Source organism: Puma concolor, chromosome C1 (assembly GCF_028749965.1).
Source record: "Puma concolor isolate L17-30 chromosome C1, mPumCon1.1.hap2, whole genome shotgun sequence".
In the NCBI taxonomy this organism is placed as follows: Eukaryota; Metazoa; Chordata; class Mammalia; order Carnivora; family Felidae; genus Puma; species Puma concolor.
Window position 1 is genome coordinate 178412858 of NC_141674.1, and position 26548 is coordinate 178439405.

A 26548-nucleotide genomic window follows, 5' to 3' on the forward strand; every position below is an offset into this window, starting at 1 on the left:
TCTGGTGCATTTCGAACAATAATGAAGCAGCAGAAAAAGATATCAAGGAATTGATTCCATTTATAATCGCACCAAAAACAATAAGATACCTAGGAATAAACCTAATTAAAGAGGTAAAAGATCTGTATTCTGAAAACTACAGAAGACATGAAAGAAGTTGAAGAGGACACAACGAAATGGAAAAACATTCCTTGCTCATGGATTGGAAGAACAAACATTGTTGAAATGTCTATACTGCCCAAAGCAATCTACACACTTAATGGAATCCCTATCAAAATATCACCAGCATTCTTCTCAGAGCTAAAACAATCTTAAAATTTGTACAGAACCACAACAGACCCCAAATAGCCAAAGCAATCCTGAAAAAGAAAAACAAAACTGGAGGAATCACAAGTCTGGATTTCAAGCTATATTACAAAGCTGAGGTCATCAAGACAGTATGGTATTGGCACAAAAACAGACATATAGATCAATGGAACAGAATAGACAACCCAGAAATTGACCCACAACTATATGGTCAACAAATCTTTGACAAAGCAGGAAAGACTATCCAACGGAAAAAAGGTCTCTTCAACAAATGGTGTTGGGAAAACTGGATGGCAACATGCAGAAAAATTGGAACACTTTCTTACACCAGACACATTTAAAATGTATGAAAGAGCTAAATGTGAGACAGGAAACCATCAAAATCCTACAGAACACAGGTAGCAACCTCTTTAACCTCTGCTAGAGCAACTTTTTAGTGCACATGTTGCCAAAGGCAAGGGAAACAAAAGCAAACATGAACTACTGGGACCTCATCAAGATCTTCTCTGCACAGAGAAGGAGACAATCAACAAAACTCAAAGACAGCCTACACAATGGGAAAAGATATTTGTAAATGGCATATATGATGGTTAGTATCCAAAATCTATAAAGAACTTATCAAATTCAACACCCAAAAACAACCAACCAGTAAAGAAATGGGCAGACGTCATGAATAGACATTTTTCCAAAGAAGATATCCAGATGGCCAACAGACACATGAAAAGATGCTGAACATCACTCATTATCAGGGAAATACAAATCAAAACCACAATGAGATACCACCTGGCACCTGTCAGAGTGGCTAAAATTAACACAAGAGACAACAGGTGTTAGTGAGGATGCAGTGAAAGAGGAACCCTCTTGCACTGTTGATGGGAACACAAACTGGTGCAGCCACTCTGGAGAACAGTATGGAGGTTCCTCAAATAGTTAAAAATAGAATTACCCTATGATCCAGGAATTGCACTAGGTATTTACCTAAAGGATACAAAAATACAGATTGAAAGGGGTACATGCACCCTGATGTTTATAGCAGCATTATCAACAATAGCCAAACTATGGAGAGAGCCCACATGTCCATCAACTGATGAGTGGATAAAAAAGATGTGGTGTGTATACACATACACACATACACACACACACACACACACACACACACACACACACACACACACACACACGAGTATCAGGCATCAAAAAGAATGAAATCTTGCCATTTGTAATGACATGAAGCTACATTCACGGAGCTAGAATGTATTATACTAAGCAAACTAAGTCAATCAGCAAAGTAAGTCAAATACCGTAATTTCATTCATATGTGGAATTTAAGAAACAAAACAGGTGAATATATGGGAAGACAGGGAGGAGAAAAGAGGGAATCAAATCATAAGAGACTCTTAACCATAGAGAACAAACAGAGTTGATGGAGGGAGGTGGGTGGGAGATGGGCTAGATGGGTGATGGGTACTAAAGACAGCACTTGTGATGAGCACTGGGTGTTATAAGTAAGTAATGAATTACTGAATTCTATTCCTGAAACCAATATTGCACTGTATATTAACTAAGATTTGAATTAGAAAAAAGAAAAATAAAATATAAGGAAACACTTTTTTTCTCTCTTTTATGTAGAAGTCTGAAATATTCCAAGTTTCATAATTATATTGTAGTTCCAAGCACATCAGTATCCAGTGTGCACTCCTTTATACAAAAACAGCTTTTCTTCTGCTGTTACCTGTTGAGTCACCTTGTAGAAAGATCAAAGTGTGCCTAACACTGACGAACACTGCTTAAAATTCAACTATGGCTATGGATGGGGCCTCTTTATTAGTTTGAAAAGGATCATTTTTTTTTTATTTTTATCACTGTTGCTTAGAAAGACCATATATTGATCTGTTGCATATTAAATAGAATATATAGATTAAAGGCACAAATTGCAATATATTATAAGAAGACTATTCTCCAATGACCCAGCCTTTCTAATAAAAATGTCCTTAAATGTTTCTCCCCAGGACAAGGAGGACTACAGGGAGATGAAGCATGCTTACTGAAGTCTCTGTTACAGTCACAGGACCTAAAAACAGCTCAGCTTTGCTATAAACATCCAGCAGGTAGACAAGACACTTGGGTATAGATAAAGGTTTTGTGAAACTGCTTTCTGAGGCTCAAGTGAGCTCAGGAAAAAAAACCCAAAAAACTGTGCAGTGTCACCACCATGGAGCTGATGCCCTTCAAGGAGGTTTCCCTATCACAAAATCCACCACACTCAGAGCAGAAATGATCCATATATTACCTTCAACTGTTCTAAGGCAAAAGATGAACCATCTTGCTGTAAATTTTCAATAATCTGTTCCACAGTATTGGCTGAGAAGCAACTATAAAAAAGGAAACACATGATTTCACCAATCTGCAAGCAATTTCTTCTTTCCAAAATAGCAATGAATATAAACACAGGCTTTCCCCAAACTGCATTTCAATAATGAAAAAATTTCCAAGATACTTTACAGGATGATGAAATAAAACACTGCTTCTCTGGGTATTTGCAGTCTGCTTTCATTAATTCAACACAAAGCCAAATTTTTCTTTTTTTTGCTTTCTTGCGTCTATTATATGTAAATAAATATTGTAACTGTGAAAAACTGATGCTTCTAAAATTAGAGGTAGATGTCTTATTTTCCAGTAATTTTCCTCCTCTTATGTTCCTTAAGCCAGTCTGTCAATCTCTCAAATCACTGCACAAAAAAATTCTTGGCTGATCAGCTTCATAAGAACTCTGTAAAAAATGACTTTACAAAAATAAAAGATAATTCAATTGTTATTTTCTAGCCTCTTCCCCATTAAAAAAAGATGTTTTGCACTAAAATGAATCAGCATGATAAAGTATATGGATTTAATCCCTCTGAAAGAGTAAGCAAGAAGCTACTTTAAAAAGTGAAAATAAAAGCACTATGCTATCTAATCTCAGAATTCAGTGCATTTCCAAACACAATGTAATAATGTTAGCAAATTCAATTTAATACAGTCCTTCCAAAAGAACAAATATACTAAGACCTCTCTTTAAGTACCTGTTTATTTTGTCCATGTGTTCCTCAAGTATAAAAGACTTGTCTTGATCAATCTTGGACTGTTTGGGAAAAAAAAATCTCATAATTAACTTGAAGTAACCCAAATCTTCTAAAAGTCCTTTAAAATGTCATCAAATTTAATAATACACTTTGAGTCAAATTATCACTTTCAGTCAAATTATATCCAACAAGCTCATAAATAACTAAAAATCCAGACTGTATTTTTCCAGAGTAGGCCTTAAAAGTGTGAACGGCAAAATATGTTCTTGTATTTTTATGTAGAATTCATTATATATGCTACATCATTAAAATATGTCAATGAATTAAGCATTTTAAGGGACCTGAGAAATCATCCTGTCCAAATTTCCATTTGGTATGGAAATTCCTACAACATGACTGTTATCTCTGTAGCGCTGACCTCCAGGGACAGAAAACAGTACCTCAGGAAGGAACTCACAAATGATTGAACAATTAGGATTTTTTTTTTTTTATTCTGGACCAAACTAGTCCTTTCCTGTTTATAGTGCTAGTTAATCCTACTTCCACCTCTCTTCTCACACAGAACAGTTTTGTGTTCCCTCACAAACCAGGTCCAGTCCTTCTACATTAGCTACAGGTATGACTGGGTCATAGCAAAGTATAGCAGGGCTCCACATATCCTTGTTTGTTCTGGGTACAACACTTTTACTAATAAGACTAAGCCTGAGTTAGTTTTCAGGCAGTTCTATTATGCTGCTATTTTTTTTTAAACCAGTCCCATTGTAGGCTACATTTCTCCCGTGCTATACTTTATAAATTTGGTACTTTGGATGGAAATTCAAAATTTTCACTTATCTCTATTGTGATCCTGTGATTTAAAATAAGAAATACAAGGGCAACCAGCTGGCTCAGTCAGTAGAGCATGTGACTCTTGATTTTGGAGTTGTGGGTTTGAGCCCTAACTTGGAGGTAGAGACTACTTAAAAATAAAATCTTAAAAAAATATAAAAAAATACGTATTTAGTCTTTGCCCATACATTTGTTCTTTGTTGCTGGCTCTTAGCTCCCCCAAACCTTGGAATTTCTCTAAAAAGGGCATCGTTTTGTAGTATTTGGTCTTTTGTCCTGGGTTCCTAAAATAAAGGTGAAATGGGTCTTTTGTTATTCATAACAAGCCCCTTCCAACCACACTAGAGTTCAAGTTAATGAGGGGACTTTTGGAAAAGAAAGGGCTGACTTCCAGGGAAACCAACCAGTGATTAGAGGTTGAGACTGAAAGTCCCTCCCCCACACTAGTACCACCTCCCCACTTCCCTCCATCTCCAGTGAGGGGAAAGAGGTTGTGGACTGAGTTCAGTCACCAATGGCCAATAGTTTAATCAACAGTGAGTACGTAATAAAGCCTCCATAAAAATCCAATAGGATGGAGAGCTTCCAGGTTAGTGAACACATCTCCAAGTGGGCAGAGTGGTACACCCCAACCTCACTGGGACAGAAGCTCCTGGGCTTGAGACCCTTCTAGACCTTGCCCTGTGTACCATTTACTGGACTATTCATTCGTATCTTTTACTGTATCCTTTATAATAAACCAAAAACACTGTTTCCCTGAGTTCTATGAGAAATTCTGGCAAATTATCAAACCCAAGGAAGGGGTCATGAGAACCCCAATTTATGGCCAACCAGTCAGAAGTGACAAGTTGGGACTTGTGACTGGCATCTGAAATGGGGTCGGTTTTGTGGGACTGAGACATTAGGGTGTGGTATCTGATGCTAACTCCAGGTAGACAGCATTAGGATTAAAACTGACTACTGGACATCCATCTGGTGTTGCAGAGAATTGCTTGATGTGTGCACACACATTTGGTGTCAAAAGTGTTATGAGTGTGGTAGTAGTGGGAGAGTAAAGGAAAACACAGGGAGTGATTTTTTAATCCATATTCTTTCACCTAATTTTTTTTCTTAGTTTCAAGTCAATTTGATCAAAATGCTGTCAACAGTCTCATCCAATTCACTGAGAAAAATTCTAAAAAACTGAAAAAGGCCAACATGACTTTATTTATAGACTAATACCCTCAAATTTAACAGAACTGTTTGATAAGGCCCTTCAACTCCCACACACTATAATTCATGCTATATTTACCCAACATGAGAGACTGTCAAATGCTTTGACAAAAATCTGGTGAAATCCTCATGTGCTCTGTGTTCACAGTCATAGCACTGAACATTCAGGGGCTCTGTGAATCCATATTCATGTTCTTGAGTTCTGGATAAAATTCTTATACTATTTTTCTAAAGATTTCCTCCCCTCTCACTTCTCTGTTATGAATTCCTAATAATAAGATATTAGACCTCCTAGAATAATACCTCTAATCTTCCTTTCTCTTCATTTTCCATGTTATTAACCTTTCTGTCTTGTTACAGTTTTCTTCCACCTTCAATTTTAATCTAATCTGTTGTGGGGTTTTTCCCTTTTGTTAATCACACTTCTCTTTTATTCTTTGACTACTTTATTTTATTGCTTTTATTTTTAATTTTTATTTTTGAGAGAGAGAGAGACAGAGCATGAGTGGGGGAGCGGCAGAGAGTGGGAGACGAAGAATCTGAAGCAGGCCCCAGGCTCTGAGCTGTCAGCACAGAGCCTAATGTGGGGCTCGAACTCTCAAACCACAAGATCATGACCTGCTCAATCAACTGAGACACCCAGAAGTCCCTGAATACTTTACTTTATAACTTCTGTTCTTATTTCACAGATGAAATATTTTCCTCTTATCAGAACCATAAAAGTTTTAACAGTTATAGTTTTTCTTCCTTTCCTTCCTCCCTCTTTCTCTTTCTCCTCCCTGCATTGTCTGCTTGTTTCAAGTGCCTTCTTTGTTTTTACACTTAGCATAAAAAATTTTAGTGTGAAGTATTACAATTAAATAGCTTTATGTGTAAAGTCAATCGTAGTTATAGGATTATCAATTGTCGGAAGCATTACAGATATCAGGCAAAGACCTGGATGTTTCCTGGAGGCGAAGGGGGGGGGTGGTGGGGACAGTCCTCAAGTGGCAACATCTATAGTTTTTTTTCTTTTTCTTCAAATGTACTGCTTGGAAGTGGGATGGTGCCATTGACCGAATGTTTGTGTCACCCCAAAATTCATGCTGAAACTTTAATCCCCAAAGTGATGGTATTTGGAGATGGTGCCTTTGGGAGATAATTAGGTCAAGAGGGTGGAGCCCTCATGATGGGATTAGGATCCTTATAAGAAGAGACCTGAGAGAGTTCACGTTGCTGTGTAAGGACACAGCAAGAAGGAGGTCTTCTGCAAACCAGGAAGAGGGTCCTCACCAAGAATTTAACTGACACCAAATCTTTGGAATTTCCATCCTCCAGAACTGTGAGAAATAAGTTTCTATTGTTTAAGCCATCAAACTTAATGGTGTTTTTATTATAGCTGCCCAAACTAAGATAGAGGATATTTAATAGTCTGGAAGCTAACTAGAAGAAGAGGCTAGGGGTATTCCTATTCACTATGTTATGCCTCTTTTTTTTTTTTTTTTTTTTTTGGAAGAACCTGCTCCTTTCCCTCAGTCAGCAAGGTCTGTTTGATTTGATCTAAGGAGTAAATTTCCAATCTTCCTTCAGTCAGGCTATGAAAGGTTAGTTGCTGCTACAGGAGGAAGACTTGTGGAGGCCTAACTGCTCCTTATAAAAATTTGAAGGGATCCTCTTGTTTTTTCTGTCCATCTCCACACCCCAGTCTTCAGAGGACCCTGGTACCTTACAGAGCATACACAGCAAGAACTGGCTTGCTTCTTACTGCCTTCCCCCACTGAAAGATAAGACTTCAGTGTTCTCAAATCTAAAGTAGCTGCCCCCTAGGGGCGCCTGGGTGGCTCAAGTCAGTTAAGCGTCTGACTTCAGCTCAGGTCATGATCTTGCGGTTCGTGAGTTCGAGCCCCGCATCGGGCTCTGTCCTGACAGCTCAGAGCCTGGAGCCTGTTTCAGATTCTGTGTCTCCCTCTCTCTCTGCCCCTCCCCCGTCCACGTTCTCTGTCTCAAAAATAAATAAATGTTAAATAAATAAATAAATTTAAAGTAGCTGCCCTCATCCTTCTGTTTTCAGCCTTCCAAAATATTGACATCTCATGCCTGCCACTTTCTCCTTTTCTGTTCTTTGTGGATTTGCACCTTTTTTATTCCTTCATTACAATTAAGTGGGGTTTTAGAAGGGAGCATGTATTCAACCCATCAAGTTTAATAAAAAGTCATATAACATTTTTAGAGAGTTTTGGCTCTTAAAAGAAAGTTAAATAACATAAGTAAGGAATTACAAGTGACACTGCGATATATTTTATTATTATATTTAGATATGTACCAGAGTTTCACTTTAGCAGCTCAACAGGGTCAACACTGAACCATCCATTACAGACATGTCACAGTGTACTGTAAAAAGCCCTTGCAAGGGCCAATCACAAGGTTATGCACTGATATTCACCAGCAATGAGAAGATAAGCTGTGCAGTTGTGCAGCAAAGAAGTTGTCTTCTCAGATGACTATCCTAACAATTGTGAAGCAGTGATCCTTCCATCAAGCTTTAAAGAAAATTAATCTCAGCATATTTATATCCACCAACTGCTAATTGTTCAATCACTCCCTCTTCCCCATGAATTAAAATCTGAAGTTAGAATACTGAAAGATTACCTTTGTATGGTAAGCTTCTAAGACATCCGCAATATTTTCTTTTGAAGGTGATTTTAGGGCTATCAAATCTTCTTCTAACATGCCCAACTAAAAGAGGAAAAAAAAAAGAAAGAAAACACTTGAAACCCAAAAGAAACACTTTTTTTTTTTAGAAACCTTATATTCTTTTTAAAAATACTTGTCTTAAAATTATGATGTGCTCTCTTCAGCTGAATCAGTGAAGGAAACTTTCTCTGAAGTTGAATGCACACACATTCCCACACAGCACATACCTTGCAAGGAACTGGATAAAGATGGAAGAAAATAAAGAGGAGAAAGAGAGACATTCATCTTTGTTTCTCTCTGGCTATTAGACACTTGAAATGTAGTATTGCAACCAAAGATCTGAATTACAAATTTTAACTAAAATTGCCACATGTGACTAATGGCTACTATAGTCAATGCACAGCTATACCATACAGCCACACTTAACTCTCCATCTATATCCCTCACATACCTGTTCTAAGCTCAACAAATGGGACTTTTTATTGTTTCCAAAACATACCAAATGCTTTCCTGCCCATGAGCTTGCTCATTACATATTTTCTCTATCCAGAATGCCTTTCCTGACAAAACTCATCTTAAGTTTTAACTGAACTGCAACCTCTGTGGGAAAACTTCCAGTCCCTTCTTATAAGTAAGTTTTCCCTCCTTTCAATCCACTGAGTACTTTCTCTGTATGACAGAGAAGGGAATAGGTTGTGCATTAGCACTGTCTCCCATCCTTAACTAAATTCCGCTCTATTCAAGATTGTCCCTCCAGAAGAGATAATGGACTCCTATGTTTGCTTCCTATTACACCTAAAGAGAAGAATGGGACCGCCCCCTACTCAATGTGACTGTGGATGACCAAAACATGGAGAAAGATCTGAAACTTCAAGCAAATGTGATAGAAGGCCCTCCTAACAGTGTACAGGAAACAATTTTCAACTTTGTGTACTTTATTTTTTTTTTTTCTTAATGTTTATTTATTTTTGAGAGAGACAGAGACAGAATGCGAGTGGGTTAGGGGCAGAGAGAGAGGGAGACACAGAATCCGAAGCACACTCCAGGCTCTGAGCTGTCAGCACAGAGCCCGACGCAGGGCTCAAACTCACGGACTGCGAGATCATGACCTGAGCCAAAGTTGGACACTCAACTGACTGAGCCACCCAGATGCCCCTGTACTTTGTACTTTTTTATAATATTCCTTCCCCTATCCCAAAACATCTCCTTCAAGATCAGATATTCATTTAGAGACCTATGTGCATCCTGGAAAGCTAAGTTCACCCCATAGTTCCAGAAATGGAACACATTAATGGAGCACATTAGCAAGGTGGGCTAGTTGATACAGGCTAACCCACTTTCGGGTTCAAGGGTGATATAAGCCAGTTCAATGAGAGTGAGCTAAGCCAGTTGAAGCAGAATAAATCCCAAATCTCTTACTGGGAATTCTGAGGCAAAACCCCATTGAATTGGATTTTCTCTTACATTTACCACAAAGAGATTTAACTACTATGGTAGAAACTGCCATCCCCATTTGGAAATGAGAAAACTGGGTGATAAAGAAGCTAAATTCAACCTAGGATTTAAACTCAAGCTGTCTGTCTGCAGTTCTTTCCCACTATGCTATACTGTGCTAAGAAAATTGGCCACATTGTTAAAAAGAAGAGACAGATAAGCAACATGTGTCCCTTGCAACAGATACCCTTTAGAAAAGTTTTTAAGACTATTTTACAAATGGAACCCTTAAATGCACTGGTAAGGAAATTCACAATTGAGAAGACCTTTCAAAAATGTTTTTATAAAAGCCTATCTTTTTATATATAAATTTAAATCTTTATATATTAGGTTTTCTTAAAGAAGGTGTGGGGTTTTTTTGACCAAAGTGTAAATATTCATTAAAAATTAGGCACTGAAGGTGTCAGGCAAAACAGCCCTGAATCCAGATATAATTCTCTCCATTTTGCACATAAGGAAACATGATTGGAGAGCTTAAATACTATCTCAAAGGTCACACAGCTTTAAGCGGCAGATTCTGGATTCAGACCCATGTCTAACCAAAAGCCTGTGATCTCAACCACTCATAATGCCTCCATGTACAATAGGAATTATTCTAACAACACAAAATGCAATCATCCAAGCAATTACCTTTTCAGAATCCACAAAATGTGTCGCAATTCCTGCTGCATACACATCTCTTCCTTTCAGTCTGAATCCTGTTAATGCAAGGAAGTAACCAAGTTTTCCTTGAAGTCGTGGCAAGAAATAACCTCCACCCACATCAGGGAAGAGTCCTGTAATAAAATAATGGAAAGAGATATCGACTCAAATGAAAAAAAAGAATGTAACTCTTTGAGATCAGATGGCCATCTCTCTCCGGAATTTGAATCTATACTAAAAATATTACTAAACTAAGTACTATCCAATGCAATCAAAATCACAAAAGACTTGCTATTAAATTGTGCTAACTTGAGGTTTTTTTCAAAATTTTCACATCTTACTGCCATACAAGTCAAAGTATTTGACAGCATAATTTTCTATATATAAGTAGTACTCAATAAATACTACCTAAAGTTTCCTATTTTTGATCATCTCTGAAATAGTAAAAACCGAAAGAATACTTTCTTTCCAAATGATAAGCAAAGAAAAAATATGCATAATCCAATATTATGTGAAAATTCATTATCATTTAAGTCATAGTCTATTCCATTAGTCAATGATATAATATTCAAGATATTTAAAGTGATGCCATAACCTTTAGTCCTACGAAGAACAAGTTTACACCTAACAAAATCACTTGCATTAACTCTTTTCTTAGCCATCTTTTTTTTAATTCCCTTATTAAAAATTCCTTATTAAAAATGACTGAAAGTAGCATATGCAAATATTTGCCAGTACTTTTTGGTATTTAAGAGCTCCTTAAATAACTGTGACCCTCTTGTTTTATAATCCATGTATCTATTCTAAGATTGCTTCATTTATTCAAGTTGAGACTAGAACACAGGCATTCAAATTCTTCCCAATCCTACTTGACAAAAAAGTTCTTAGACTTGAAAGAATTACCATTCTACTCTAAATATCTCTTAGCATCTCAAATAAAAAAGGTCTAAAAGGGAATTCATGAGTCCCCCCAATTGCCATCATCTCCCTTCCAATATCACTCACCTCAATAAAGCAAGCACACAGCCATCCAGCCTGGACACCTTCTTCTCATAACCACCCCTTTAGCACCCACCAGTGACTATGACCTATTGATTCCTCCTCCAGAAAGTTCTCCCTACAATGAATGGCCAGAGTGATTTTTTTAAAATTTTTTAATGTTTATTTATTTTTGAGAGAGAGAGAGAGAGAGAGAGAGAGAGAGAGAGAGAGAGAGACACAGAGTGCAAGCAGGGAAGGGGCAGAGAGAGAGGGAGACACAGAATCTGAAACAGGCTCCAGGCTCTGAGCTGTCAGCACAGAGCCTGATGTGGGGCCCGAACCCACAACTGTGAGATCATGACCTGAGCTGAAGTCAGATGCCCAACTAACACCCAGGCACCCCACCAGAGTGATCTTTTTAATTACACAAATCTTGATCATGTTTTGCCTTCTACTGCTTAAAACTCTTCCATAACTCTTCCAGAAAGTCTATCCCTCTTAGATTAAAGCTAACACTTTCAGGGGCGCCTGGGTGGCGCAGTCGGTTAAGCGTCCGACTTCAGCCAGGTCACGATCTCGCGGTCCGTGAGTTCGAGCCCCGCGTCAGGCTCTGGGCTGATGGCTCGGAGCCTGGAGCCTGTTTCCGATTCTGTGTCTCCCTCTCTCTCTGCCCCTCCCCTGTTCATGCTCTGTCTCTCTCTGTCCCAAAAATAAATAAAAACGTTGAAAAAAAAAATTAAAAAAAAAAAAAACTAACACTTTCAAAGTCTTCAAGGCACCCAACCACTTTTTCAAATACATCTCTTACTATACTCACTCACTACATTCCAGCCACTCTGTTCTTCTTTCAGTTCCCCAACATTCTATACTCTACATACATTCTACACCATATACTACCTTCCCCACAGCCTCAGCAGCACTCTTCACAAGTGAAAAAATACTTTGTCCTGAAGTACTTTCCTCTGCTCCAGGGTAACACATTCTCTCTTTTTGCCCCTGCCTCAGTGGCTGCTTCTTTCCATCCCCTACTGCCGGGTCCACTTCCCTTGCTTGACCTCTACATGCTGCTATGCCTAGGCTTGACCTTAGGCTATCCCTACCTCCCTACACACATATTTCTTTAGCACTTTTGGCTCTAGATAACATCTGTATGCTCTTAAGTCCCTGTTATGGACTGAACTGTGTCCCCCACAAAATTTTTAAACTGAAGACTTGACCCCCCCCCCCCCGCCTCATGTGACAATTTGGATATAGGCCCTCTAAAAAGATAAAGTTAAATGAGGTTATAATGCTAGGCCCTAATCCAGTACAACTGATCTTTATAAGAAGAAGACAACAGCACTAGAAGCACAGACACACAGGAAAGGCCATGTGAGGACACAGCAAGAAGGCAGCTATCCAGAAGCCAAGGAGAGAAGCCTCAGGTGAAACCAAACCTTCCAATACGTTGGTCTTAGACTTCCAGCCTCCAGAACTGTGAAAAGTAAATGTTGTTTACATCACCAGTCTGTAGTATTGTTACTGCAGCCCTAACAGACCAATACGCTTCCAAATCTATATATCTAACTTATGCCTTTTCCCTTGAATAGGAAACTCTTTAGATCTGCATTCTAGACACAAGCACATGGATAATAAGCACCTCAAATATAACATGGCAAAAACACAATATGATTCCCAAACCCTCTAACTACATGGCTCCTTCCCTAATCAGCCTCATCCATCCAGCCACACAAGCTAAACACCTTGGAATTATTCCTGATTCATCACATGAGTAAGCCAGTTCACTCCAAAACATTTTTCAAATCTATTTTATTCCAACATATAGTTCCATACTACCCCAAGCCAAAATCACCCTCTTCTAGACCTGTGCTATCTAAAAGAATTTTCTGTGATGATGAAAATGTTCTATAATCTATGCTATCCAATATGGTAGGCACTAGACAGAATGTGGCTATTAAACACTTGAAATGTGGCTGGTGTGACTAATGAACTAAATTTATTTTAATTTAATTTATATTTAAATAGCCATATGCGGCCAGTAGCTATAATATTATACAGCATAGCTCTAGATTAATATAATGACCTCCTAACAAGTCTCCTTGCTACTGCTCTTGTAACCCTATAATCCATTATCCTTAAAGTAGAATGATGGTATTAAAATGTAAATCATGTTTCCGATTCTGTGTCTCCCTCTCTCTCTGCCCCTCCCCCGTTCATGCTCTGTCTCTCTCTGTCCCAAAAATAAATAAAAACGTTGAAAAAAAATTAAAAAAAAAAAAAAAAAAAAGGGGGCGCCTGGGTGGCGCAGTCGGTTAAGCGTCCGGCTTCAGCCAGGTCACGATCTCGCGGTCCGTGAGTTCGAGCCCCACGTCAGGCTCTGGGCTGATGGCTCGGAGCCTGGAGCCTGTTTCCGATTCTGTGTCTCCCTCTCTCTCTGCCCCTCCCCCGTTCATGCTCTGTCTCTCTCTGTCCCAAAAATAAATAAAAACGTTGAAAAAAATTAAAAAAAAAAATAAAATGTAAATCAGACAAAGGGAGTTATGGTGGAGAAGTGGAGTGACTGGGATTTTCCTCATCCCTCCATCACAGCTGTACTAAGGTCAGATCACTTGGAACACCAAGGAAGTGGATCTGCAGAGTGGCAGAAGGATCTCCACAGTTGGAGGGAGACAGCTTGGCAGGATTGAGGTGCCTGTATGTGAATTGGGGGAGATAAAATGGCAGAGGCACAGAAGGGAGGGAAACCCTTTATGCAAAGACAAAAGGGAGAGAGAAGGGGGTTGTAAAAGTCAGCACAGAGGAAGGAATGGAAGAAAGAGTAATTGTTAAAACAATTATGGTTCAGATAAGAAGAAAATATTTCATCTGTGAAATAAGAACAGTGGTTATAAAGTAAAGTAGTCAGGGGCACCTGGGTGGCTCAGTCGGTTGAGTGTCCAACTTCAGCTCAGGTCATGATCACACCATTCCCGAGTTCAAGCTCTGTGTTGGGCTCCTTGCTAACAGCTCAGAGCCTGAAGCCTGCTTCACATTCTGTGTCTCCCTCCCTCTCTGCCCCTCTCCTGCCCATGCTCTCTCTCTCAAAAATAAACATTAAAAAAATTTTTTTAATGTCAAGAATCCAATAAAAAAAATACAAGACACTGGGGTGCCTGGGTAACTCAAATGGTTAAGCAGTCGACTCTTGGTTTTGGTTCAAGTCATGATCTCACAGTTCATGAGTTTGAGTCCCAAATAGGGCTCCACTTGGGATTCTCTCTCTCCCCCTCTCTCTGCCCCTCCCCTGGCATGCACGTGTGCTTTCTCTCTCTCTCTCTCAATATAAATAAACTTAAAGAAAATTGCAAGGCATTTAAAAAAGCAGGAAAATACTACCCATGAGGTGATAAAACAATCAAAATTGACACAGAATTGACATAATAAACATAAGAATTAGCAAACAAGAACATTAACACAGAATAAGTATATCTTATAGGTTCAAAAAGTTAAGTAGAAACAGAAGATATAAAAAAGACATAAATGATACCTACAGAGATAAAAACCAAGATGAATGTATAAATAGAAAAATATCTGAATGGGAATTAAAGCAAATTACACTTAGTAAAAGATTAGTGAACTTGAAGACATAGGAATAGAAACTATTTAAATGAAAAAATGAAAAGCTTTCAAAGTAAACAATACGTTAATGAGTTTAATATAAGTTTAGATGGAGTTCCTGTAAAGGGAGTGGGGGAAAGAAAAATACTTGAAGAAATAATGTCAACTTTGGAAAATTCAACAAAAACTATAAATCTAAGCTCAAGAAACACAAGCATAAGATGAAAAATACACCACAGCACATTATAATCATTTAGTCCCAAACAAATGATAAGTAGAAAATCTTAAGAGCAGCCAGAGATAATAAAAGCACACTTACAGAAGAACAAAGATGAGGAAAGCAGATTTCTCATGGGAAACATAAACAAGACAGCAATGCAACAACATCTTTAAAGTACTGAAATTTAAAAATCAGAATAGAATAAAATTGTATCCCAGGAGTCAAATCGCTGGCTTCAGCTTTCACCTTAGGAGATTAGAGAAAGAAGAGATGAAACCCAAAGGAGTAAAAGAAAGAAAATAGGATAAGATCAGAAAACAAGAAAATAGAAAATGAAATAAAAAAGATGATTTCTGAGACCAATAAATAAACCTCTAATTAGAATGATCAGAAAAAAAATGAGAAGACACAAATTACTAATATCAAGCATTATAAAGTCTACAAAATACTAAAAAGGTAAGGGAATGTTATAAAAAACTTTATGCTCATAAACTGGACAAATTCCTTCCAAGATCCACTGTACTAAAGCTTTTGCAAGAAATAGATAATCTGAATAGCCCTACATCTATTAAATACTTTGAAACTGCAGTCAAAAATCTCACAGAGAAAAATTCAGGCCTCAATGACTTCACTGATGAATTCTACCAAAGATAGAAAAAAATTATACTAATTCTACATAAACTCTTTGAGAAAATGAGGCCAGCATTACCCTCATACCAAAACAAAACAAGGACATTACACGAAAATCACAGACCAATGTCTTTCATGAACAGAGATGTAAAAATTCCAAATAAAATTTTAGTATACCAAACCTAAAAACGTATAAAAAGTATAACACATCATATCAGACTGAGATTTATCCTAGTGATGCAGGGTTAGTTTAATGAAAAACCAATCAAAGTAATTCACCACTAACAAACTAAAAAGGAAAAATCAATAATCATCTCAACTAATGCAGAAAAAGTTTTGGCTTTAGAGATCCAAAATCCATTCCTAATAAAAACCCTCAGCAATTTAGGAATTGCTGATAAAGGACACCTGATAAAGGGCACCTAATGAAAAACTTATACCTAACCTCCTACTTGAAGGACTGGATGTTTTCCCTAAGACCAAGAACAAGGCAGGAATACCCACACTCAACACGTCTATTCAACATTGTATTGGAGGTTCTATACAGTGCAAAAAACAAATAAGTAAATAAATACTATCCAGATTGGAAAGGAAAATGTAAAACTGACTTTATTTGTAAATTGTATAATTATTTATACAAAAAATCTAATACAGGGGCACCTGGGTGGCTCAGTCGGTTAAGCAGCCGACTTCAGCTCAGGTCATGATTTCGTGGTCCGTGAGTTCGAGCCCCGCGTTGGGCTCTGTGCTGACAGCTCACAGCCTGGAGCCTGTTTCAGATTCTGTGTCTCCCTCTCCCTGACCCTCCCCTGTTCATGCTCTGTCTCTGTCTCAAAAATAAATAAACGTTAAAAAAAATTTAAAAAAAAATCTAATACAGCCTACAAAAAAAAATTCTACTAGAAATAATGAGTTTAGCAAGTTTGCAGAACACAAAGTCAGTATAGAATCAATTGTATTTCAGATGGCAGTTCAAGATGGTGGCTTAGGAAGAGCCTGAATTTGCCTTCTTCCACAGACATACCAGATCTAAATCTAAATATAGAGCAATTCTTGCAGAAAAAGAACTGAGAACTGATTGAACAGCTTCTGCACAAAAAATGATAGGGGGAACCACATACATAAGAGTAGGAGAGACAGAGACATAGTAACCACAGGAACACCACTCCCAATGTGATAACTTGACAAAAGAAGGGATGTCACGGAGGGGCCCCTGCATAGACTCGCCAATACTGGGCACAGCAAAACAAAACAAAACAATACAAAACAAAACATAGCTGTTAATCCACTAGTAACCCTAAGGCATCCACCAAATAGGCAGGGAACTGCTGGAACTCTCTGGGGTCAGAGGTGCCAGCAAGCACCACATTTTATATGCCCCCTCCAGCTTCATAGTGCAGATGGGAGCAGGGTCCAGGCACTCTAGTCAACTTAGTAGGGCTGCCCTAGCAAGTCCCAGGTTCCTAGCCCACAACAATTCCAGCTGTCCCCTGAAGGTGCCCACCACAGCCCCAGCTGTCCTGCCAAGGTAACCCCAGAGCAGCACACTCCTGGCCCATGTCTGCTCCACTCCAACCAGCCAAAGCTGCCAGACATACCAGTCTACACAGAGGATGCTCCTAACTCATGGCCACTTCTTTAAGACTAAAAGAGGGAGGTAGCTATTCTAATTCACAGGATGGACACACACACACACAAACAAGAGGAGGAGACACAGGAGTATGTTCCAGACAAAAGAAGATAAAATCCTGGGGTGGGGGAGGGGGGACCTTAATGAAACAGAGATAAGTAATTTACCTGATAAAGAGTTCAAAGTAGGGGGCGCCTGGGTGGCGCAGTCGGTTAAGCGTCCGACTTCAGCCAGGCCACGATCTCGCGGTCCGTGAGTTCGAGCCCCGCGTCAGGCTCTGGGCTGATGGCTCGGAGCCTGGAGCCTGTTTCCGATTCTGTGTCTCCCTCTCTCTCTGCCCCTCCCCCGTTCATGCTCTGTCTCTCTCTGTCCCAAAAATAAATAAACGTTGAAAAAAAAAAATTAAAAAAAAAAAAAAAAGAGTTCAAAGTAATGGTCATAAAGACACTCACTGAACTCAAGAATGAACAAACTTCAACACAGAGTTAGAAAATATAGGAACCAAAGCTGAAGAATAACTGAAATGATATAGAAGAACAGGTCAGCATCTGGCAGAGTAGAAACTACCTAATCAGAACAGCAAAAAGAAAAAAGAATTTTATTTTTTATTATTTAAAAAAATTTTTTAATGTTTATTTTTGAGAAAGAGAGAGAGAAAGAGAGAGAGAGAGCATGAGTAAGGGAGGGATAGAGAGAGGTAGACACAGAATCCGAAGCAGGCTCCAGGCTCCTAGCTGTCAGCACAGAGCCCGAGGCAGGGCTCGAACTCATGAACCGTGAGATCATGATGTGAACTGAAGTTGGGTGCTTAACCGACTGAGCCACTCAGGCGCCCCAAGAAAGAAGAATTTTAAAAAATGAGGGTGGATTTAGAGACTTCTAGGAAAATATCAAGTATACAAATATTCACATTATAGGGGCCCCAGAAGGAGAAGAGAGAGAGAAAGGGGCAGAAAACTTATTTGAGGAATTGATGGCTGAAAACTTCCCTAACCTGGGGAAAGAAACAGACATCCAGGTCCAAGAATCAAAGAATCCCAAACAAGATGAACCCAAAGAGACCCAAGCCAAGACATTATAATTAAAAAAAAACCAAAAGTTGGGGTGACTGGATGGCTTAGTCAGTTATCACTACTTAACTTCTTTATAAAGCAACAACAATCAAGACAGTGTAGGGGCACCTGGGTGGTTCAGTTGGTTGGGTGTCAGCTCTTGATTTTGGCTCAGGTCATGATCCCAGGGTCGTGGGATTGAGCCCCGAGTCGGGCTCTGAGCTGAGCATGGAGCCTGTTTACAATACCCTCTCCCCCTCCCCTGCTCACATGCACATGTGCTCTCTCTCCCAAATTAAAAAAAAAAAAAAAAAAAAAAAAGGCAGGGTGGGGTTGGCATCAATAGAGTATATATAAAGATACAGAAGCCATCAGTGGAGAAACAATAGCTTTCTTCAAATGCAGTGTGTGAATGACTACATGTCTATAGGTAAAATAATAAAACTTGACCTAGACCTTCTATCTATATTTCATACCATATACAAAAATTTCAAAAAGGATCATAGATGTGAATATAAGACTATTTTCCCCTAGTAATACTTTACCTAAAATTAACTACAATTTGTTAGTGCTGCCAATTAAATATTCTTGCTTGCGTGTTTTCAGATACAATTACTGAGCTAATACAACTTCCAGGTGTCTTCCTATTCTAAGTTCTTTTTTTTTTTTTTTTTTTAATTTTTTTTTTTTCAACGTTTATTTATTTTTGGGACAGAGAGAGACAGAGCATGAACGGGGGAGGGGCAGAGAGAGAGGGAGACACAGAATCGGAAGCAGGCTCCAGGCTCCGAGCCATCGGCCCAGAGCCTGACGCGGGGCTCGAACTCATGGACCGCGAGATCGTGACCTGGCTGAAGTCGGACGCTTAACCGACTGCGCCACCCAGGCGCCCCTATTCTAAGTTCTTAAAGAGCTCTTTCATTGCTGTTATCTCAACAAGATTCCATCAATTCCTTTAACAACAGTGTAATCTGAAACATATCAAAAGATAATTCTAAAAATGATTATGAAAAATTTGGAGGTTTTTACCGATTGCTGTTTCTGGCATTGCAAAGAGAGACTTCTCAGTAGCCACTCGGAATTGCCCATGAACTGAGACACCAACTCCCTAGGAAAATAAGGCAAAAAGTTGTTTTAAAATGCTGAAAAACAAACAAACAAACAAACAAACATAGACTCATATACACACAAACATTTTAAACCAAGTAAATTATATTCCACAAGAATTTCTTTTAGGGGATACACTGGAGGAAAACCCTGAAACACATAATTTCAGGAGAACTTACTGGACAAAAAACATATGGGTAGCCGTGATATGTGGAATACATTTGTTTTCAATCAGTATTTTTTGCTATGTTTCATGCCCTCTTCCCCCATTCCCTCTCATTTCAAATCAGATACAGCATTACAGAACAGTGACTCTTCCCAGAACCACTGAGTGCTGCTGTTGGCGGGACCATTCATCAGAGGAGCACAACCAAGTTATTCTAGCTAATTTCAATAGCTTTAAATAGAATATTAACACATTTTATTCATTCACCTATTTCATGGTTTCATTTATTGTGTATTTCAGAATATTGGCAACACTGTTTTTATCAGATACAACATTTAACGGCCAACTATACAACTTCTAAAAAATGATTACTGAACACAAGTTTTAGAAAATAAGATCTGGCCGAAAGTCTCTGATTTGTTGAATGTCACTGAAAAGGGCAAACTTAATAGTCATCTTTGAATAAACATATTTGAAAAAACATATTTGAATACAATGAAATAAGAGGTACACGTGTAATGACTAAGTATCCAGTTCATGTCAGTGCTCACACTATACACATTTCCTATGTTGTGTTCTTTTTACATTATTCAGAATTTCTGTTAGATTGTTTTAGTTCTTCTCATTCTTGGTTCTTTTTAACCAGTGTACTCTTCATCATCACAGTATTAAAGGAGTTAAAACATATAAAGTATGTGGAACAATGCCAGGCACTTAAGAGTTCTATAAGCATTAACTAAACAGAAAGGACGTCACCTCTATCTGGTTCTTCTAATCTTTCTTTACAATTTCTTCAACTCTTTGAAGTGTTTTCATACTCAGTTTTAAGAAAACACTCAAAAACACATGCAATTTCTTATAAATTTTATGTTCTGTATGCTAAGCTTAAATTTTAGAAAACCATGCAAATAAACACGGAAGTGAATATAATTCTTCAGCCACCACCTACATCTTTTGGTGTCAACATTTATAAGTTAAATCTACAATGTTCGATACTCTTTGTACAGGTAAATATCATCGTTATAGGTATTCTATCATGACACAGTCAACTGACAACACTGACCCAAATTCAATTGTATGTATTCCAAGATCACAATCTTACAAATTTTAATGAAAATAGAACATTACTAGTTTCATTAATAATTTATTATACTATTTTAAAAGTCCTTGCTTCATATTCTACTCCCCACTTCAGTTTATCAAATTGTAGATGAAAGTTATCAGTGTTCAGGAATGTCTTGCTAAGAACTTAGAGTTGGAATGGACTCCCAGTTTTTGGACTTTGTTCTTTTGAGTACCCAGACTCAGAACTGCCTTCCTCTCGGGTTGCACAGTAGGTAGATCTCCAGGCCTCACTGACTGACCCTGTTTCAAACCATACTCCTCTGGTTATTGCCTCCTACCTCTTTTAATTAACCCTGAATTCCACAAATAGCAAGGACTATATCCCCCTTTATTAAATCTGACCATAGCCCCAATCCTAGTCTCCTCTCTTTTTTCCAGATAAAGTTATTAATTTGGTATGTAACCCCTCAGATTTTTTCCCTGTGTATCTCTAACACATATTTGAACAAACATGAATATTTATATGAGACACACATACACTTCAAACTGATCCATGGCATGCAAGGTATACATAGTATGGCCCAGCTCACCTCTGACCTCATCTCCCATCACACTTGCTGTGCTTATTCCACCAGCCACAGGGCCTTCATGCCATTCCTCCAAAAGTCCAAGCCTTTACAATTTCAATTAATCATATAATTTTAAAGTGAGGAAAACATACTAAAGAAGAATACTACCTGCCCCATTGCTGCCCTTTCTCTGTGGGAAACTTCTCTGCCCAGAGACTTTGCCCTTCCCTGAGCGGTGGCTGAACTAGGGATGGGCACCCAATGGAGGCACCTTACACCAGAACTGTAAGGCCCATGGAGCAAAGGGGGAGAAAGAAAAGTGCATTAGACAAGATTCTCACTGTCAGGTATTTAAACTAAAAAATGGTGGGCAGCTGTGAGTTGATGACAGCCAAAGCTTAAAGGTCATTTGAAATTTGAGCCGAAGACATGTGAGCCAAGTTAAAGCAGAAACTACATAGGGTGAAGACAAATAAATGGAGAAGGCTGCATGCAGCCTGTACAGCACAGAGAACAAAGCAAACATACAAAAAGCAGCGGAGACAGTTGGAGAGAAAAAATGACAAACATACTACTTAAATTTGCCTCAAGTCCACACTTGCAGTTCAAGTAGCTACGCTACAGATTTTGTCTATGGATTCCTGTGTAATCACTGTGCTTGTCTAATAACTGCTCCATTCTCTTTTCTGCATCTGTTTCATTAAGTCCATGTTTTCAATTAAAAAAGTCTCTCACCACATTTTTGATTAGAACCAGATCTACATCCTGTCAAGCTTCAGCATCACACAGTATAAGCTGCCTTGTGCCCTTTTTCCTGCTAACAGAGCTCATCCCTGACTAGTCATTTCCATTCTATCTCCTGAAATCCTCCTTACTTGGCAAGAGAACCACCTAACAGCCCAACTTCTCTACACAGGGCCTTATCTACCTCTTGATATCAATAGAGAAAGAAATTTATGAGCCCCATATTCTTTGATCTAGAAACTACAGATCCTGTACTCATTGATTCAGTGCTTTATCTTGTTGTTACAGGATACCTTTTGTTTCACCCATAGCTGAAAAAACAATGAATGAAATCAAACACTTCAAGATTTTAGAAAAAATTAATAATGACAAGCTTTCAGAATAAGAGATCCTTGCCATAAGTACCATTAAGAGCCAATTTTAAAAGCCTTTCAATTAAGAGGAAAGCTGGGAAAATGCAAGCCACCTCACTTGGAGATACTACAAATATAAATGCTGATCAATGTTCAAAGGGATAAAGCAACTACATGGCAGATTCATATCTAAATTTTGTATCTTATATAAAAGAATCCATTATAGGTTGTTTACAATAAGCTCTCCCTTGAATCTTTAAAAATTTACTGTTATATACTTTTTAAACTCCTTTGCTAGACTAAAAAGGCTTCAAAGTCTTCAAATTTTATTGGATTAATGGTTATACTGTACAGATTTATTCCCCAAATGTCAGATATCATTCTTATTCCTGACTCTTCTCAAATACTCCCCCTGCATCCTTCCAAACCCACTAGTCAAATCTCATTTCATCTAACTGGATTGTATCTGTAGCATTTGGCAGAGCTGTTTAGTCCCTACATCAGGAAACACTTAACTTGACTTTGAGATACCATCACTCTCTGGTTTTCCTTGTATCTCATTAATTGTTCTTGTTCTTCTCCTTGACACCAAAATGTTGATCTGCCCTCCTCCCCGCCCCCCCCCCCCCGCCATGATCAGATGTCTTTCCTCTGTTCCACTTCACCTGTACTCTCTTCTTTCTACATTTGTTCCCTAGGTGATCTCTTCCAAGAGCCCCAGGAATTTAAGCACCATAACACTAACGACTTAAATTATTTCCCCATCCTGATTTCTCTAGAATTGCATACCTAGCCACCTATTTCACATCTCCATTTGAAGCTCTAGTATTTTTCTCAATGTTCATATATCAGAAATAAATCTCTTGATTTATTGAGAAATAAATTGAGAAATAAATCTCCTCAAATGAGTGGCTCCCTCAGTAAATAGCACCACCATTCACCCAGCTGGTCAGGACAAAAACCTCAGCACCATCCTCTTTCTTTCTGATCTCCCAATCTCATCTATGAACCTGTCTAGATAGTTCTTACCTCAAAATATACTTTGGATCAGGCCACGGTTCACATCTCCACTGTAACAGCCCAAGTTGAAGTCACTACTATCTCTGCCTGGGCTAGTCTTGCTTCTGTTCTTGCCACAATCCATTCTCTACCCAGCAGCCAAGGAAGCTTATTAAATAAATGTAAATCAGTTAAAGTTTTCTCCTGCCCAAAATTCTCCAGTGACTTCCCATCACATTAAAGTATTACCAAATTTCCTCCTCATGGCCAATAAGGCTCTATGTGATTTGGTCCCTTTTTAGCTCCCTCATCTTAGAGTTTTACCATTTTCCACATTCCTCACTTTCATTCAGGTCAGGCACATTGGCGTGTTTTTTGTTTTTTAATAACTTTCTTGACATAGAATACACATTCAAAAGTATACAAATAGTAACAAATGATAAGTATACAGGTCCAGTGGGTTATCCCAAAGTGAACACACCCAAGTAATGAAAATGCAGATAAAAATTATCAGAAATTATTTTATGTGCTCTGTCAACTCATTATTCCTTCTATCCTTCAGGCAACTACTATCCTTCCAACAAGATAAGATTTATGTTTTCTGGTTTTATATTGATATAAATAGGATCATAGAGTATATACTATTTATCTTTTAGTCAACATTCTGTGAGATTCGTTCATGTTGTGTGTAGCAATTTTTTTTCATTGTACAGCAGTCCTTTGTATGAATAATTTACTGATCTATTCTATAAATAGCCAGTTAGGTTTTCTAGTTTGGGACGATTGCAAATAATGATTCGATGCCATTCTTATGCATATCTTTTGGTGCGTAAGTGCATACATTTTGATGGGGCATATATACCAGGGAGTAAAACTACTGGGTCAAAGGACACTAATTCAATCAACTTTAAAAAAATAACAATTTTCAGGGTACGTGGGTGGCTCAGTCAGTTGAGTATCCAACTTCAGCTCAGGTCATGATCTCACGGTCCTTGGGTTTGAGCCCCGTGTCGGGCTCTGTGTTCCCCTCTCTCTCTCTGCTCCTCTCCCACTCACATTCTCTCTCTCAAAACTAAACATTAAAAAAATTTTTTTTAATAACAATTTTCCAAAGCATTAGTACCAACTTTGTACTCCACCAGAAGTGAGTTTGTTATTTCCTATCCTCACCAATATTTGACTTGGTCTTTCATAATTTTAGCTATTTTAACAAGTATATGTTAATATTCCATCGTTACTTCAATTTGCATTTCCTTGATGATTAATGCAGTTGAATGTTTTGTTACATTTGTTTGTTATCTGGATATCTTTGTGATAGGTCTATTCTCACTATTGCTCATTTTTCCATTGGATTTTTGTACTGATTGTAGAAATTCTTTATGCATTCTGGATATGATTTCTTTACCAGACTATGCATTCCAGGAGCTATTTTCTAGTCCATGGCTTGCCTTTTCCCTCTTATTGATGACTCAGAATGCACAAAGTTCTTAGTTTTTAAATGTGTTATTTTTGTTTATGGTGCATTTATGTATTATTTAAGTAATCCTTCCCTACCCTTAAGACACAGCCATAAGTGTATGTTTCAAATATTCATAAATTTCTAGTTATTATTGAGTGCTTTCTTAATTCTATTGGAGCCAGAGTCTGGAGATTAATCCTTTGAAATTAATTCTGTAAGACTAATTCTGTGACCAATTTTGGTAAATGTCCCATGCACACATGAAATGAACATATCTGCAGTTACTGAATACATGTTAATTGGATCAAGTTTATTACACAATGTTCAAATTACGTGTATGCATGAAAAATATGTGTGTGTATATATGTACTTACACTGAGCTGTTTTCTGCTCCAGATTGTGGTTTTGTCTATTTCCCCTCTTAGGACTTTCTACTTTTTAGCATAAAAATGTTTGACAATATCATACCAGTAGAGTTATTTCAGATAGCCAGGGGTTTGTTCCCATAGTTTCTCAGTTTTAACACTACTGTCATATTGTATGTTATGGAACTCATTAAGTATAACTCAGTTCAGCTTCATATTCAGTTATAAACTGAGATTTTTACATAAATATTTATAAAATAGTTTTCTACAGTTGATTAAGGTCAATAAAATTTTCAGAATTTGACTTCAGTGATCTTAAGAGGGTGAAGATCTGAACAGAGTTTAACAGACTGAACTAAGCCCTACCTGCTAAGGAAACAAATAATGGAATTTAGGGCTTGCCAAATTGGGCCCCTCAATGCAACACCCTAGGAGTTAAGGTGACCTGAATCCAGACCAGCCCTCACCTGGAGTGAAGCCCAGCCACACATCCTTCCATCCCTGACGGGATCTAGATGATTGGAATTACTAGTGCTCTCAACCTAGACACCTGCTAGAAACAAAGGCACATCTTCCTTGAAGGAAGATAATGTCATCCTAGGACTCAAATAACAGTCAGTTAGAAGTAACTAGCCCTGATTAGAAATAATCCAACATATAAGAAAGGACCACATGACTAACACCAAAGAGAAACAATACACAGCAGATTCACAGGGCATACAAATTTGGATTTGTTATAGCTAACCATTCTATAACTATGAAATGTCCTTCTATATCAAATAAGTTTGTCATAAAATTTACCTTGTTATTAAAATATGTCAACTGTCTTTTAGTTTAGTGGTGGTATGGTATCTATTTTACATTTAACCCTTCTGTGCCTTTTATTTATGGTGTCCCAAGCACTCGGACATTCTTTTTTACTTTTATCAATAGTAAACAATCATCACTGCAGTACTGTGCTCACCTTGTGCTAATAAAGTAAAATGAATTTGATCCATTTTTACAACCTAGTATAAAAATGCTAATAGGGACAAACAAAAAACAACTAAACAATATATGAACGTAGTCAAACTCATACTGCCATAAGAATAACAATTACTTATTTAAATTTTATAATCTTTAAAGGCAAAATTTAGGCAATCTAAGACTTTTTCAATTAAGAGACATAGATGAGTTTTTAGACTGATAGATGGAAAAAGCTGACATAGTTTTATTTAAGGCTTTTTACAAAGATCTTAGAATTACTTAAAAAGCACAGTTAAATTCTTTACAATGCAAATATGTTAATTAGCAACTAGAAATAAGCACCACTTACATATTTCCAGATAATATTACTATTTGAGACAAAAACATTGTAAAAATTGATAATTACAAGAATATTTAAAGTTAACCTA

General features: G+C 37.9%; 1 protein-coding gene across 1 annotated transcript in view; it reads right to left on the reverse strand.

The window, feature by feature from the left end:
* Positions 1-26548, reverse strand: part of HIBCH (3-hydroxyisobutyryl-CoA hydrolase) — a 149881-nt gene that overhangs the window by 28492 nt on the left and 94841 nt on the right. The window contains exons 8-13 of the mRNA XM_086719143.1: positions 19357-19435; positions 10206-10351; positions 8037-8123; positions 4385-4480; positions 3369-3427; positions 2597-2678 (exon numbers count right to left, since the gene is read on the reverse strand). Coding sequence (XP_086575269.1) covers positions 2597-2678; positions 3369-3427; positions 4385-4480; positions 8037-8123; positions 10206-10351; positions 19357-19435 — 549 coding nt within the window. The remainder of the gene's footprint in view (positions 1-2596; positions 2679-3368; positions 3428-4384; positions 4481-8036; positions 8124-10205; positions 10352-19356; positions 19436-26548) is intronic.